The sequence below is a fragment of the Nasonia vitripennis genome, assembly GCF_009193385.2.
Source record: "Nasonia vitripennis strain AsymCx chromosome 1 unlocalized genomic scaffold, Nvit_psr_1.1 chr1_random0002, whole genome shotgun sequence".
Classification (NCBI taxonomy): Eukaryota; Metazoa; Arthropoda; class Insecta; order Hymenoptera; family Pteromalidae; genus Nasonia; species Nasonia vitripennis.
Genome location: NW_022279588.1, coordinates 5,912,501 through 5,928,751, shown reverse-complemented (window position 1 = coordinate 5,928,751; position 16,251 = coordinate 5,912,501). Strand labels below are relative to the sequence as shown.

Genomic DNA, 16,251 nt, shown 5'->3' with positions numbered 1-16,251 from the left:
TATTTTGGGCTATCTTCATGACAGTGCGGCCAACGCGACAAATTCCCCCACATATGTGATAAATACTATATACTAGACGAATGTACGTGCACCTACATTCAATTAGCTTTGCGAGCTATGCGAAAGAATGATAGGGAGAGAGAGAGAGAGATTTAATTATATATGTAATTGATTCGAAATAATTTTATCCATAAAACAAATAAAAATTTGATAGAATTACATATAAAGTAAAAACAATTTTGATATTAAGCAATACATAATGTTGAAGGAAGCTACATGCCAAAGAATTGGCAGTGGTTTTTATTGTGCGACGTATTAGTTTGACGAGCCGCTGTCAACGTTCTCTAGAAACCTCTTGCTCAATACTCTCAGACTTAGGTACCGCTAATATTCACATACCTATTCTCACTTATTTAATGTATTCTTTTTTGCGTTACTTTTATTGTCATTCCTACTCTCTGACTCTTCGACACACGTACGGCATCTTAGCCACCTTACCGATCCCCAGGCGAATACGTTGTCTTATCCCTCGTCTTCTGTAATGGGACATTTCTCATCAGCCACAGATGCTTTTTCTGGGCCACAGCAGGACCCTATTTCGGGCTTTCTCTGGAACTATTGAAACTAAAAATATCTTCGCAGGCTGTACTATTCAGCAGCTATCATTTTTCTTGGCTTCTGTGCAGCCAAGAGAATCGATTTTCAAGATGCTCCGTCCCTAGGTGAGCTCGGGAACCTTAGGATTGTCATTCTTGTAGAGCGTACAGAACAAAGCGCTTAAAATTTTATTTAGGAATGCAAGGAATAGTCTTTAACTCACTTACGAAGTGACGTTTGTACTGCCGTGCTTTCTCGGGCGATCCGAGGATACCACTCTCTAATGGAAACCATTGCCTTCCCTGTATTAATCCATTCATCTATATATCCATTGATTTATCTATCCTTATAGTTGTATAATATACTATTACAAAAATGCTGTACTAAATACCAGAATATTTATAAAATTTTTTGTATGTAATTACAGATACTGCCAAGTACACAGACTGTGATTCCGATTTTGAAGATCAATTGCAGTTCCATGCTAATGACTGGGAATCAGCAATAACTTTTACGGCTCGCCCTTTAGGTAAAATACTAATGCATCTACCAATTATTTGTAAAACAATTAAATTTTGATTTGCTAGTAAATACTTGCGCAACTCCTTAAAACAATACGGTTGTCACATAGCAAACCTAATACGAGGTAAACTTGATTAGAATTTTTCCGTGCTCATGCACATTCATTTGCATTTACCGGTATTTGAACAATTGCTTTGTTTTTTTTCCTTGATACTGGGTGAATGCACTCCTGCTTATCTAGGTAGAGTATGTAACTCGACCACCCGGAAATTAGTGGTCAGCTATGATAATTTTAATAATACTTTAGCCGATTCAGATATGCTTGCATGTAACGTACGGGCTCGCGGAGACAGCTGGGTTCTGATAAGTCAATAAATGCGAGATTCTATGTAAAGGAAAGATGTACGAGCTATTTAACGTACTTACTACTACGCTCGTCGCTTAAATAAGAGCTACCAATTACTGATCAATACGAAAAAGAAGAAAGAAGGAGGACTTCTGTCCAGAAACGCGGAGAGAGAGATTTTAGATTTAATTGTTTATTTCAATGTACATTGTGTTGTACAATACATAGAATAGAGCAGTATAATGAAATATAGTATATGGTAAATAAGATTATAGAAAATTATTATTGAGTTTACAAAAGTTTGTGAGATGAGTAGATAAGACGATGAGATGAGAATAAAATAATTAGCGATTTTCTAAGTCAAAAATATATTGATGGAGTTCATGCTTAAAACGCTCCGACTAAGCTCTATTTGAAAATTATTATTTAGTGGTCCAAGATGTCGTGGTATTTGAATCTCTTCTTATTTAGAATTTTTATTTATGCGGTGTTAATTCTTAATATTTGGTACTTGGATAACGTATTGTAGCCAAGACTAATATGGCTGAAAGTAAATTTTGTGTTTGAATTTTATTTTAAGTTTTTCTCTTAAACAGATGTATTACTATTTAATATACTCTCTTTTTCTAGAATTTTCTTCAAAGACGTAGTGTCCTTGAAATATTTTAGTGACAAAAATTGTATAGTACAACTAATTTCAAAGGACTTATTAGCTTTAAAATTTTAATATACTATAAGAAGGTAAAGATGCGAAGCGATGTCGAAGTATTTCGTTCTTGACTAACGTATTGTAGTTAAGGCTATTATGCCTGAACAGAATTTCTGTTTGCATTCATTTCAGAAAGATTTTCACTTAAATAGACGTATTACTGTTTGAGTTACCCGTCTTGACTGAAATTGTCCCCTGAGACTTAATGTCTCTTGAGTGTTCCGTTTGACAAAAAGTGTTTTACAGCTGTTAAATAGAAAAATTTTAAGATATAATTTATAAGACACAAATAGTTTTATTGTTCGCTGCGTTTTACTTTACATTTAAAATTTTTATTTACTTTAAAACCGCAAGTATAAGGAAATGGACGTATTACCAGCACCTTAACTCGCGCACAAAAAAGTTGCTCTGACTGAATTCTACTAGGAGAGAGAGCGTATTGGTCCTATCCGTTTGAGCTTAGACGAGTGAATGAGGCTGAGGAGCTGGATGAGGCGCCTTTTATTTTGTGAGGCGCCACTGCGCCAAGCCACTGCTGCGCGCTTTTCTTTCTAGTGCGCCGGCGCTGCTACTGCTGCCGCTCCCCCCTCCAGTCTGCCGTCGCTGCTGCTGCTCGCTGATTGGTTCGGCACTGATCACTTTTTTGATGTACTCCCTAGTCGCGATTTTTTCTGCGCGTGTCGCTCGCGGTGTACACAAGTTCGGACCGTTACATGCTTGAAATATAGGATGGATGTGATATGGCGAAGTGTAGATGGTAGAGCGTTCTAGAGGTAAGAGTATGATTTATTTGAATTAACAAAAGATAATATAACATACATAGTGTACAAGGGCTATCAAAGCCAGAACAGAGACGCATTCATCGTATGAAGCATAGTAAGCACGTCAATAAATAATATATATATATATATATATATATATATATATATATATATATATATATATATATAAGTACGGATACAAACAGATATTTACAACATTAATCACATGCGATGCGAACATCTTGCAGATTCTCTCGCATCGCTGCCTTAAAAGTGCTAGGTGAGGTAATTTAAAAAACAAAAAATATTTACTGTAAATATTTACATATACGTATTTACATATACACTATTTCTAGCGAGAGCTTTCCACGGCTTTGTGAAAGATGTGGACCGTCTTCTTTACTCTACCCGGGCTTAAAATGTACCTTAAACATGCCCTCTTAGACCTAATGAAAGATATTTCTAAAAAATATCAATTTCAGTCTTATCATGGAAAAATTTTCAACATCAACCTGCTCCTACGTGATCCGAGAATCAAGATGGGTTTCCGCGACTGCAAAGAGTCGATAAGAGGGTTGTTCGTGAAGATATGCCCAAAGTTGACAGATGTGAGCGCGCAGGGAGATAATGTTGACAAAGCCGGCACAAGGAGCAGATATGACCGGTGATCCTAGTCACGCAGAAGGCGCGGGAGCCGCAGTGTCCACGGAAGGACAAAGAGATGGCTCGACACATGAGGCCGCTCTCGTACTAGCTAAGGTGGTAGTAGACGGTGCAGTCGATGGCGAGACATTGCCGGATGAGGCCAAGCCCCCGCTATACAAGCCAACTATCGCGTTAAGATCCGATGCGGTCGAGAACGAGTGAGCCTGCATCCCCTCCTGCATTCGCACGAGAAATCTGCCACGCCTGTGCCACGCGAACTTAAAACCAAGTTTCTTTGCTGTCAATTTTAGATCCTTAAACTTGGAGTAAGCGCTCGGATTAAGAGCCTCATTAATGAAAATATTCGTATGGAACAAGCTTTTGGCAACTCTCTCGTCGAACCTGGTAATCTCAATGTCCCTCGTATTAAAACGCATAAAAGCAGCCTTTGACTTAATAATTTTAGCGATCAAGGCCTCGCTAGACAAGCGTATGATTAGAGGAGGCGGATGATGGCCACGGGTGTCTGCCGAAAGGGCATCGGCCTGCCTAGTGCTAACGATGTCGTTCCTTGAAAGAGACGGTAGAGTGGTACCAAGAATGACGTGAGCGACGTCAATAGGACCGACTCCGGCCAGAGAGCAATCCACGACTCCCGTAGCAATCAGCTCAATTCCCTCAGCACCACTCGCCCCTCCGCTGGCGGACCCTGAGTCAGCCGAGCGGTCAGCGAGCTCCAGACTACAAGTGCGCGTACATAGCACTCTTTTACAAGAAACAGAAAGACGCGACTGAGAGGTCTCAGCAGCCTGAACAGTAGAGGGCATAGCCCCACCCGCGCGCGGCATCGACAGCTGCGAAACGAGAACAGCATCCGCCGCAGAACAGGAGACATCGCATGAACCTTCCTTGGTCAAAGACGCAATTTTGTTATCAACATTTACAAATTTCTTGTCGAACAAATCAGATAGCTTAATTAATTGCTCGCGAAGCAATTTACATTCCGAAGTCAGGTCGTTAAATTTAGAGTTATGATCGGTCAAATTATCAAATTTCTCGTCATGCAAATCAGAGTGCTTAAATAATCGCTTGCGAAGCAATTTCCATTCCGAAGTCAGTACATCAACTTTAGAGATTTGTTCGGTCAGGAGAGCCTCGAAGGAGTCCACCCTTGAGAAGAGACCAGCGAACTCCCAAGTGAGTTGAGGTACAACACTCAGGGCAGCCGCAATCTCCCCAAGCCGGGACGCCAAGGACTCTTGCTGGGAAGAGATAGCTTGCTGCACGGTATCACGGACGGAATTCGCGTAAGTTACCAGACTAGAGATGACGCTGCCGTTCCCCACCACAGATGCATCGAGTTGGCTGGAGCTCATTTTTGAAGATCTAGAGAGGACCGAAGAGACGCTGAAGATGCCGAGCTCAAGAGACCACTCACAAGTAATGCAGCCGGACGCGCGGGAGTGAGCAAGAGCGTTGTCGATCTTGATCTGGGAACCAGGGACGGCGAGACCTCAAGCTGATCTCCGCCAAGTTTGTCTATCCGGCTCGAGGTGTCGTCGACCGCAGCAGAACTTGAGTTCTTTCCAGCGACTTTGTTTGCCGTAGTGGTGGTTTTAGATGACTGAGGTAATGCTGCACCTGAGCGCGAAGATGTTGAAGCAGCAACTCGTGTTGCGCCAGTGATTTCGGGGGAGCCATAATTCAAGGTGAACGAGAGCAGCAACCAGTTGTTCAGAACAAATATTAATTTGAAATACACAAGAGGAGCCAGTGAGTGTTGATGTTTTGATTCGCTGACTGGCAGGCAGACGTGAACTAGGCGACGCGAATGTGCAAACAACTGGAGAATACTGTCACAGGTAACTTTTAAAGACCGATTTGACGAAGGAAATGTTGCGATGTGCAATTTTGCTAAAGATTTTGCTGAAGATGTCGGGCATGTGAGGTGCAGCAGAAGATCGAATTAGATGCAACGATGATGGACGATGACAGAGCCCCAGTCTTTAGAGCAGACCTCAAAGCACAGGAAGATGATGATTTCCGGTTTGGTGAAGTCACTAAGATGCACTCACACATAAGCACTGACGCAGCACGATGCAAGGAGCTAAACAATGCTACACTTGTTAAAAAATATAGTTGTTGAAAGACGTTGAAATATAAAAGATGCGGAGCCTGATGCGGACCTATGCCAAGCCTGACATCATCAGTTAACTTAATCAAGCCAGACTGTGTGCTGTGTCCAGTGCGGAAACCCGTCTGAAAATCGTCAATGAAGAGTCTTGACTCAAGATACTCGGAAATCTGCCTATGCACTAGCCACTCCAGCGCCTTGGGCAGAAAATAGAGGAGGGAGATCGAACGATAGTCAGTAAAACCTGTTGGTGAGCTGACTTTGTTCAGCACATGCACTAGTGACATCTTCCAGTCAGAGGGGAAGCATGACTCACTCAATGACAGGTTGAAAATATGACGGAGTAGAGGAGCAAGTACTGGCAATGCCTTGTGAATGACAACCTGTGGGATGTCATCGCTGCCTTTGGCCTGAGTGTCAAAGTGGGTTACTGCAGCCAGGACGTCCGATTCCGTTATCTCCCTGAAATTAAAGTGCTCTGGGGTATCCAGACTCTCTAGGGTACGCAGATAGTCCTCAACAGCAGGAGCGAGCGGATCGTTGGAAATTCCGCTGAAATGCATGTTGAGGTCTTCAATGGAGAAGCGAGAGGGGGTGTGTTCTCTTTGGGAGTGGTGATTCCAAGCTTCTCAAGCTCTCTCCAGATCTCGCCGACATCAGTCAGGGTTGACAGGCGTGAGTAGTAATAATTCAGCCTGGCATCCTCGACCTGTCTATGAGCATCATCCCTCGCTAATCTATAGAAATATAGGTCTAGAGGAAGACGTGATCTGCGAAACCGTCTATAGAGTCTGTTTCGTTCTTTCAAGAGGTCACGAAGAGCCGTGGTGAACTACGGGTGACGTTTCGATCCATGAGTCACTGTACATAATGGAGCAAGGTGGTTAATGACTTTAGTCAAGTTAGCGTTTAGGATGGCAATGCATTCGTCAAGTGATGAAGTAGCAAGCGATGACCAGTCACATGCACCAAGAAAGTGCCTTAGCCTCTCAGCACAGATTCCCTTGTAGTGTCTGTAAGAGCATGTTTTAGGTACGTGGCGTGGAATCCGTACGTCGAGAGTGGCCGTGATAAGGTCATATTCGTTTATGAAATGAGTGTCTGTCTTCCAGTGTGAGAGCAGGCGATCCTGCTCATCAATTAAGCAGAGGTCAAGCCAGGTGTCGGACTCCTGTTTATGATGCGTAGCACCGTAGGGGACCGACTGAAGGGAGTTCTCCTCAATGAGGGCCTTGATGAACTTGGCATCTTCAGATGAGGAGAGTTGATCGGCGTTGAAATCGCCGATGATTACTTAGTCGAATAATTATGCATGAGTGTAGTTAGTTTGTGTATGAAATCACTGCCTTGGATGAAAGGGGCATGGGGTGGACGATAAACGACGCCGACAAAGATGGGCATAACTCCCTTTGCGGAGATTTCATAGAAGAGATACTCCGGCTTTCCTGGCTTGCCCGACCAGGTGTCGTCAGACGATGACATAACGCTAGCTGTGAGTTAGTGATTAATGTAGAGGGCCACACCTCCACCGTTCCTGTTTCTGTCCCGTCTGTACAGAGAGTAGTTGTCGAGTAAAAGGATATATTTGATCTTATCGTCTAGCCAGGTCTCGGTTACAGCTATCACGTGAAAAAGGTGACGAGTGGACAAGAAAAGCCTAACCATCTCAATGTGACCCGTGAGAGAGTTAGCATTGAAATGGCAGGCTCTTAGACTATCGGACAGAGTTACCTTGGTAGTAGATGTAAATGTTGTGGACGATGTCGTTGAAGATGATGGTGGTCTAGGTGGAATGAGGCGGACACTTTGGTGTTGATGTTAATTTGCAGCCTCCAGGCTGAGCGTCTTTGGCGTTAATTTCTGTGAGAATCTAAAAGACTTGAGGTCTTCCTCAGATGTTATCATCACGGCACGGGCTTCATTTTTGGTCCTGATGTAAATTCGTCCATCCCTCACAAACGTGGAACAGCCGATCCCCCTAGCTGCAGTTCTTGTAGCCACGCCAAGACGATGTACATCAGGGGGCAGGTATTCATTGATGTTGATGAAAGAGTCCGGGAGTGGCAGTGTGACGCGAGCATCACGAAGAAGATCTGCTGAAAGCTGTTGCGTAACAGCGTCGTGGACAACACAGCAATAGGGGTAGGACGCATTTCGGTGACAGCAACGGCAGTAGAAGCAGAATCCGCATCATCCTCACGAACAGCTCTCCTCTTGATCAGTGGTCTAGTAGAGGTAATATCTCTCTCTGTCAGCTGAGCGTCCAGTGGCTTAAGGGCTGCATAAGCCAGAAGTCTAAGAGACGTAGCCTGAGTAGAAGCAAGCCCTGTAATGACCAGCTCTGCAGAGAGTTTAGCCTGGGACGATGCTACTCTATCCAGTTGAGCTTGGATCCTAGCATTAGAGTCACGGAGTTGCCGAACGGTCTCAAGGTCAAGTGCCGAGGTCGAAGAAGAATCCGTAGAGGGACCAGCTCCTTTCGTAAGTAACTGCTCAAGCTTTCCTTTGATGTCGACCTGCTCAGCCCTCAAAACCGCCACATCAGCCTCCACCACCGTCACCCGGTTCATTAGCCGTGGAATTTCGTCCAAAGGCTCCAAGGATCTTTCAATCGCCGACATTCTCTCCCCTAGAAGGCGACCATTCTCATCAGCTTTATTCTTCATGGTATTTTGAAGTTTCTCTATAGGATCAAGTTTGTTGAGCTTTTCGAGGATTTTATTGAGAATAGCAGTATCAGCCGGCTGTGGACTGGAGGACCGTGTCGTTGATGCTGACGAGTTGCCCCCCTGAGGTTGAAGCAGAGGACTTGAGCTGCGTGAAGATAGAGTGAAATTCACTGTACCAGGATGGAAGAGGTTAGAAACCAACAGGCAGTTACGGCAGACTTGGATTGCCTTGCCGTTGTCGAAAATTGGCTGCGTCGGCGTGCACCTAGCGTGATACTGCCATCCGCATTTATCGCATTTGCGAGGATTTCCCTTAGCGATGACCTTAGTGCAGGCCTTACATGATGTAGGACAAAGGAGTCGATCTTCAGTTGGTTGGTCGTCAGACATATCGAGAAAGTGAGTTAGTGTGTAGTGGCCAGAGTAGCTCCAAAGAATTTCAAGATGTCTATCCTGATTATCCAACATCTTCACTGATTTGTGATCAGTGAAGATGTTGAATAATCAATGCATCGGTTTTCGTTGCACCTTCGGTTTCAAACACGGATGCACCTATGCAAGATGATCTTACAGATATTTTAACTGGACTTAAAAACAAATTCCAATCCCTGCCGGAGAACGATCCATTACGTGTCAGTATTCTTACTATTTTGCCCGAACACTGGGCAATACGTAAAATTATGAACCAATTTGGTGTGTCTCACAGAATGGCTCGTAAATCAAAACAGCTAAGAGAATCAGATGGAGTTTTGGCTTCTCCTGTTGCAAAACGTGGAAAAACATTACCTGCAGAAACTACTCAGAAAGTTGAAGATTTTTACGAAAATGATCTTAACAGCAGAATTATGCCAAATAAAATTACCGTCAGTATTTATTTATATGGTGAAAAAATAAAAGCGCAGAAAAGATTATTACTTACTGATATTAAGAACCTTCATAATCAATTTAAAGAACAGTTTCCTGAATATCCGATTGGGCTTACCAAGTTTGCGGAACTGAGACCAAAATGTTGTGTCTTTGCAGGATCCTCTGGTACACACAATGTATGTGTATGTACGATACACCAAAATTTCAAGGCGATGATTGACGCAGTAAATATAGAAAAAATCTCAAACAATATTCTGAAGAATTATAAAGATTGTTTAAATTTCGTTCTATGTGAGGATCCCAAACCAAGTTGTTATTTGAATGAATGTCCAAATTTTGTCCGGACATTCAAAAGTTTTCTAATTACGTTGAGAACATTATGGATGAGCACAATATTGATCAAGTCATCTCCAGCACGTGGCAATCAACCGATAGATACACTTTGATAAAACAATGCCTAACATCGCAAGAATTTATTGAAACTTTATGTTCTAGCCTAGAAAAGTTGATACCTCATCACTTCATCGCTAAGGAACAATCAAAGTTTATTTCTGGGAAGAAAAATAATCTTTCAGATGAAGAGGTTTTTTGCTCAATTGGATTTTGCTGAGAACTATGCTTTTACAGCCCAAGATGCTGCACAGGCATTTCATTTTAATAATGATCAAAGTACGATTTTTCCTGCTGTTGTTTATTATAAATCTGAAGGCAAGCTAAAGCATTTCAGTACAGTATCTATGTCCGACTGTACTACTCATGATGCCACTGCAGTATACATAATGCAGCAAAAGCTTATACCTGAAATTCGCAAGGTTTGTCCCACAGTAAAAAAGGTAATATATGCTACTGATGGTGCTAAACAGCATTTTAAAAATCGTTATCAAATGAGTAGTTTAATGAGTCATAAGAGAGATTTTGGCGTTGATGCTGAATGGCACTGTTTTGCAACAGCACACGGAAAAGGTAGTTGCGATGGAGTTGGAGCGATAGTAAAGAGAGAAGCTACAAGAGCGAGCTTACAAGCTGCAAAAAATAAAGCAATTCTAGATGTTAAAGCTCTTTATTCATGGGCTAATGGGCGATCATTCAATATAAAATTTTTCTTATACACCAAAAAAGATCACGAGCAAACTCGTCAATTCCTACCAAAGAGATTTAAAAACTGTCCACCTGTCACAAACATACAAATGGGGCATGGATTTATCCCAGAAAATAATGAAACGTTGAAAGTCGTGCATTACTCAAATGTCAATTAACCTAGGAACAGAGTAATTTATGATATCGGCGAAAGCCATTTATCACCAGTAAAAACTCCACGAACGAGGAGCCAGAATTGATAAGAGTGCATAAAATGTCATTAAAGATTGATTCATTTGGCTAAATTATATATTTTTTTCATCCACGCAGGCATATACATATACACAGAACAATAGAAAAATGTAAGTGCAAAAACCGCAGACAGATAATTCTAAATCTAATAGACCGGAAAAATATAAGATTCATGTGCACAAATACTGATTCCGATAATACATTTATAACCATTTACCTCACAAACCCCCATATCGATACTTTAAATTGATCTAAAATCATTTATTGCGATAAAATTGGTTTAGTGGCGGTATAATGTCCACCATTTTGATTCCGCCATTTTTGATTTTGGAATTCCGTCAGCATTGTCAATAATATGTCCTATTATAAGTTGTACATGCTTTTTGGTGGGATATTTCACAAATTAGAACATTTTTACTATTGTTTTTGTTGAATGTGCTATGAAAACGTGGGTTTCAGGCTCGATATTTTATGCGCCACATTGGATTTTTGAAAAGGCCAGAACTTTTTCAAAAGCCCTTGACCAGACGATCATTTTGAGACCTCAAACGTCTTGTTAGGTTAACCCAAATTTTGGGTGCACTGATGGTCTGGTTGACGTGAAACGTCCCATATATATATATATATATAAATAGTACCTTAGTTTAATGTAATATATATATATACACACACCCAGCACATGTTTCTAGTCCGATTTCTAGTATGCAACGCAGGTTTCTGGACGGACCAGAAAATTTTTATATCCAACGCAGGTTTCTGGAAGACCAGAAAGTCAATTCAAGTTTTTCTGGGCTCCCAGAAAATATATCATATGTTTTTGTGAGGGGCCAGAAAAAATATTATTTTTTTTTCTAATAACCAGAAAATTATATCACAATATTTCTGGTAGACCAGAAAACACATGATTATTATGTTCAAGTGACCAGAAAGTGTACATTTGTAAATTTCTGCACAAAGGACATAACATATCAATGTACATATTCACCATTGCTCATCTCAACTAAATAACTGCTTATTTGTAATGTTAATGATAATAATACATGTAGTTCGTTATAGCTTGCTTATGATATTTTTTCATACATTATAATGTCAAAGTTTTCTAATACGTTAAACATAAAGGAAGAAGCACGCATAGATAACATTGTAACATTTTTAGTGCTTGAATCATATTTAGATTTTAAAATTCCAAAAATTGATTATAATTTGGTGTGAACTGTGTAAATGTTTAAATATTAAAAAATTGCTTAGGTACGTGCCTAATTTGAATTATTAAGAAAAATAAGTACTATCTTACTAGAAAATAATTCAACCAGATTCTCCAGTATTAATCAGAGAAAGTTTTAGATATAAGTGTTTGCCAAGGCAACTGAAACTCGTAGCAAATAGGGATATAACAAAAAATGTGAAAATATATGATGTATCAAGTTTTAACGATAAATTAAATTCTTCAGAAGAATTTGATCTAAAAAGAAGAGGAGTCGAATTTTCTATTATGTACTTTGATGAACGTCAAAAAAATCCATCATTGTTGTTAGGTCCAGTTACACTCCTTTTTGATGATATATTAAAACATTTAATGACCAGATAATAACTACATTTGAAATTTTATCGAATAAAAAAATGAATCCTGGACAAGAATGACAATTTTGAATTCGGAAGAAAACTGCATATGTATAGCATTAATTTGTGACATAAGTTGTCAGCATAAAATAAATCATTACCTGACCGGATAATGACGATGACATTCTTTTAAAAAAGTGTCGTAGTTTATAAGGACCAGATAAGAACGACAATTTTGTATCCGGATGCAAACTGCATATGTATAGCATTAATTTGAGACATAAGTTGTCAGGATAAAATAAATCATTATCTGACCGGATAATGACGACGACATTCTTTTAAAAAAGTGTCGTAGTTTATAAGGACCAGATAAGAACGACAATTTGTATCCGGATGCAAACTACATATGTATAGCATTAATTTGTGACATAAGTTATCAGCATATAATAAATCATTGCCTGATCGGCTGATGACGACGACATTCTATTGGGTAAATGATATATTAAAACATTAGATGGCCCGATAAAAACGACAATATCGTATCCAGATTCAAACTGCCTAAGTATAGCATTGAATTTGTGACATTATTTGTCAGCATATAAAAAATCATTATCGGGCCAGATAATGACGACAACAATCCTTTGAAAAAGAGTCGTACTTTATAAGGACCGGATAAGAACATTAATATACTTTGTTGATAACTTGATAACTTTGAACAATTTGCGCAAAGACTAAATGAATATCCTCAATAATTTTTTTGATAATATATCAAAACATTATAGAGCCGGATAAAAACGATAATATCGTATTCAGAATCAAACTGCGTAACTATAGCATGGAATTTGTGTCATTAATTATCAGCATTTAATACATGATTATAAGACCGAATAATGACGATGACATTCTTCGGAAAAAGTGTCGCTTTCCGCGCTCTAACCTAAAAGATATTTTGACTTCCTAACTTACACGCATCCGCACTACATGAGCCAATTACATAACATCTATCTTGGCTTCACAACTTCCGGTCATTACTTTTTTATATGGGCAATATTCTTATAGTCGTCATTATTCGGTTCTAGAATACCTTTTTAATTGTAGCTAGAAGTGTCGGCATATCCCGGCCAATACTCTCGATTTAGAAAGAATCACGTAGAATATCACTATTAGCAACAAATTTTGCCATGGTCGTTAATATCCGGTTTTAAGTTATCTTATCATACAAAGCTACTAGTGTCGTCTTAATCCAGTCTAGTTTGAATGATTCGGTGAAACTCTTTAAAACTAATGTTTTATGTTACAAATGCGTTTAGAGTAGTTTTGATTTATCTGTTAGGTACTCCATTAAATAAAGCTAATAGTGTCGTCTTTATCCGGTCCATGCGCTCGATCTTGAAAAAGTCTTTTTGAGGACGACTTGCACTGTAGCAAGTTCCTATTTGAATATAACACTGTATAAAGCATTTTGCTATTTATTTAAGGAGTTTTAAGAGTCACAGAAAAGCTGGCTTGAGTTCTACAGTGAACGATACGCCGAAATCTCTGGCTGTTGCCTTATTCGATTAATTTTTAATTGACTTCTAGTTTTGCTAAAATGATTCTTTAATATTAACACTACGCCGTTGTACTGGTTATATTAATTAGAATCCATTTAATATTAACGTTATTTAGTAAAATAAGGCTTTTTGGAGGTTAGGTGATATTTTCTGTAGTCATTAAACACCCGCGTGTATTTTCAATGCCAAAAAAACTAAAAGTCTAATCTACTTCTATTTTGACATAATGATTTATTGGACGCAGCACTAAAATAACAAATTAAAGTAATAGCTCTGACCCTGGCGAGAAAAATCACGTGATTTAACACACGATTAATCACGTGATCAGTCGCTTAGATTTGTCACATGATTTATCACGTGATATCTCACGTGACTATTTGGCGTGATTTCTCATGTGAGAAATCACATTAAAAATCACGTCAGAAATTACTCATAAAATAAATTTTTTTAATAAGAATAAAATTATTTTGTTTTTACTAAACAATTAAGAAAAAGATTTATTGATAATCCAAAAAATTGACCGCAAAAAAACGTTGCCGTTACCGAGGATCGAACTCCGGTCCTCAACTTCACAATCCATTATCTTACTGCCTGAGCTATTTTTAATTGTCCTAATGGTGACTTGAAGATCATATATAAATCTCAGTAATCTATCGCTTACGTGTATAGACATCTGCTGCTAATTGATAAAATAAGGAAAATAATTTCATTAATAAAATAAAAAAATCTAATTTAACAATTAAATATAAGTTTTTTTGCGTTTTCATCTGTATAAATTAGAATAATTCTTCCCCTGGTAGGAGAATTAGCTTAGGCGTTGGCTTCCTTAGTAAAAATAACCTTATTTCTTTCGTTAAAAATAACTCAATTTTTCACCAATTTTAAGCTTATAATGAGTTAATATGCGCTTCGAATGCGATCATAACCTATATAAAGTGCAGCAAAAGAGACAATAAATAAGAACTCCATAAATATTTATGGAAATAAGTCCAGTTTTGCTACTCGGTGGTTTTTGCGGTCCCAGAACACGAATATCGTGACGGCAACGCTCCCCGAGGTACCTGGTGCCCAGGGTGGACAGTATCACGTCGTCTCCTGGAGTTTTGAGAGATATTGAAACATAATAAGCCAAAACTTGTTACTCGGGAGTTTTTGCGATCGCAGAACACGAATATCGTGACATCAACGCTCCTTGAGGTACCTAGTGCCCAGGGTAAATAGTATCAACGTCATCTTCTGGAGTTTTGTGGGAATTTAATAGTAATTAAGTGAAATACGTTACTCACGGATTTCTGGTTACTCACGGGGCCACTGAGCATAGATATGGTGCTATACTTAAGATAATCCCTGGAGACGATGTTGATACTGTCTACCCTGAACACCATGTACCTAGAAAGCCATTATCGTCACTTTACTCGTATTCAGTGACCTCAAAAACCCCCGATCAATAAGTTTCGACGAAATATGTCGTTATTTTCCGTGAAACTCCAGGAAACGACGTTGATACTGCCAACCCCGGGCGTCGGGTACCTCGAGGAGCTTTGCCGCCGCTATATTCGTGTTCAGCGACCTTGAAAACCCCCAAGTAACAAGTTTCGACTAATTATGTTTCAAATTCTAACAAAACTCCAGGAGACGACATTAATACTGTCTACCCTGGGCACCAGGTACTTCTGAGAGTATTGCCTTCGCCATATTCGTGTTCAGCGACCCCAAAAATCCCCTAGTAACAAAACTGTACTTTCCCTCATAAATATTTACCGCGTTTTTTTGCTTTGCTGCATTATTATTTACATTTGAGGTAACATATCTCTTCTTTAAAAACAATATGGACAAAAATAACATTATTCTCGAGTTAAAACGATGTTGCTGTTAGCCAATTATAACTCAATATTCTTGGCTTAGATAAGCTAATTCGACACTTTTTTATCTTGAAGTATACGTGTAAACTGTACAAAGTCATAAATCAAACATATTTTTAGGTAAAAGCAGTATAGAATTTCACTACTTACAACAGCACAAATAGCTTAGGCAGTAACATAATGGATTGGGAAGATGGGGACAGGGGTTCAATCCTCGGTTAGAACAACTTTTTTTTCAATTTTTTTGCGGTCAATTTATTTGGATTATCATCTATTTTACATAATTGTCTAGTAAAAATAAAATAATTTATTTTAATTAAAGGAATACTTCAATTTTATGAGTTATTTCTGACGTAATTTTTAACGTGATTTCTCACGTGAGATGTCACGCCAAATAATCACGTGAGAAATCACGTGATTTTTTCGCCAGGGGAGTCGTCCAAGCCCATCTCATAATGACGTTAATGCTAAAATAATGCGACGGTACGTTGTCCGTCGCAAAGCTGCCTTTTTCGAAAAAATAATGATTGCGTTTCGCAGCACCAGTGGGTGCTACAGTCGCGCCTAAATGTTATAAAAAGTCACGCATTAACAAAGAGAACTTAAAAAAAACTAATTGTTATAGAGTGTATAATATGATACCGATTATATGTAATAAATAATTATATTTAAAAAAAAATAGGAATAATAACTTACC

General features: G+C 39.2%; 1 protein-coding gene across 7 annotated transcripts in view; it reads left to right on the top strand.

Annotated features, from left to right (window-relative positions):
- Positions 1-16,251, top strand: part of LOC103318176 (sodium/hydrogen exchanger 5-like) — a 723,013-nt gene that overhangs the window by 588,518 nt on the left and 118,244 nt on the right. For 6 of the 7 annotated variants that reach the window (XR_004345103.1, XR_004226475.1, XM_031921535.1 and 3 more), the window contains one exon: positions 1,025-1,126. The exons of the other annotated variant lie outside the window; for it this stretch is intronic. Coding sequence is in view for 4 of the 6 variants with exons in the window: in XM_031921535.1 (XP_031777395.1) it covers positions 1,025-1,126 (102 nt within the window). In the remaining 2 variants the exon portion in view is untranslated. The remainder of the gene's footprint in view (positions 1-1,024; positions 1,127-16,251) is intronic. 7 annotated transcript variants of the gene reach the window in all.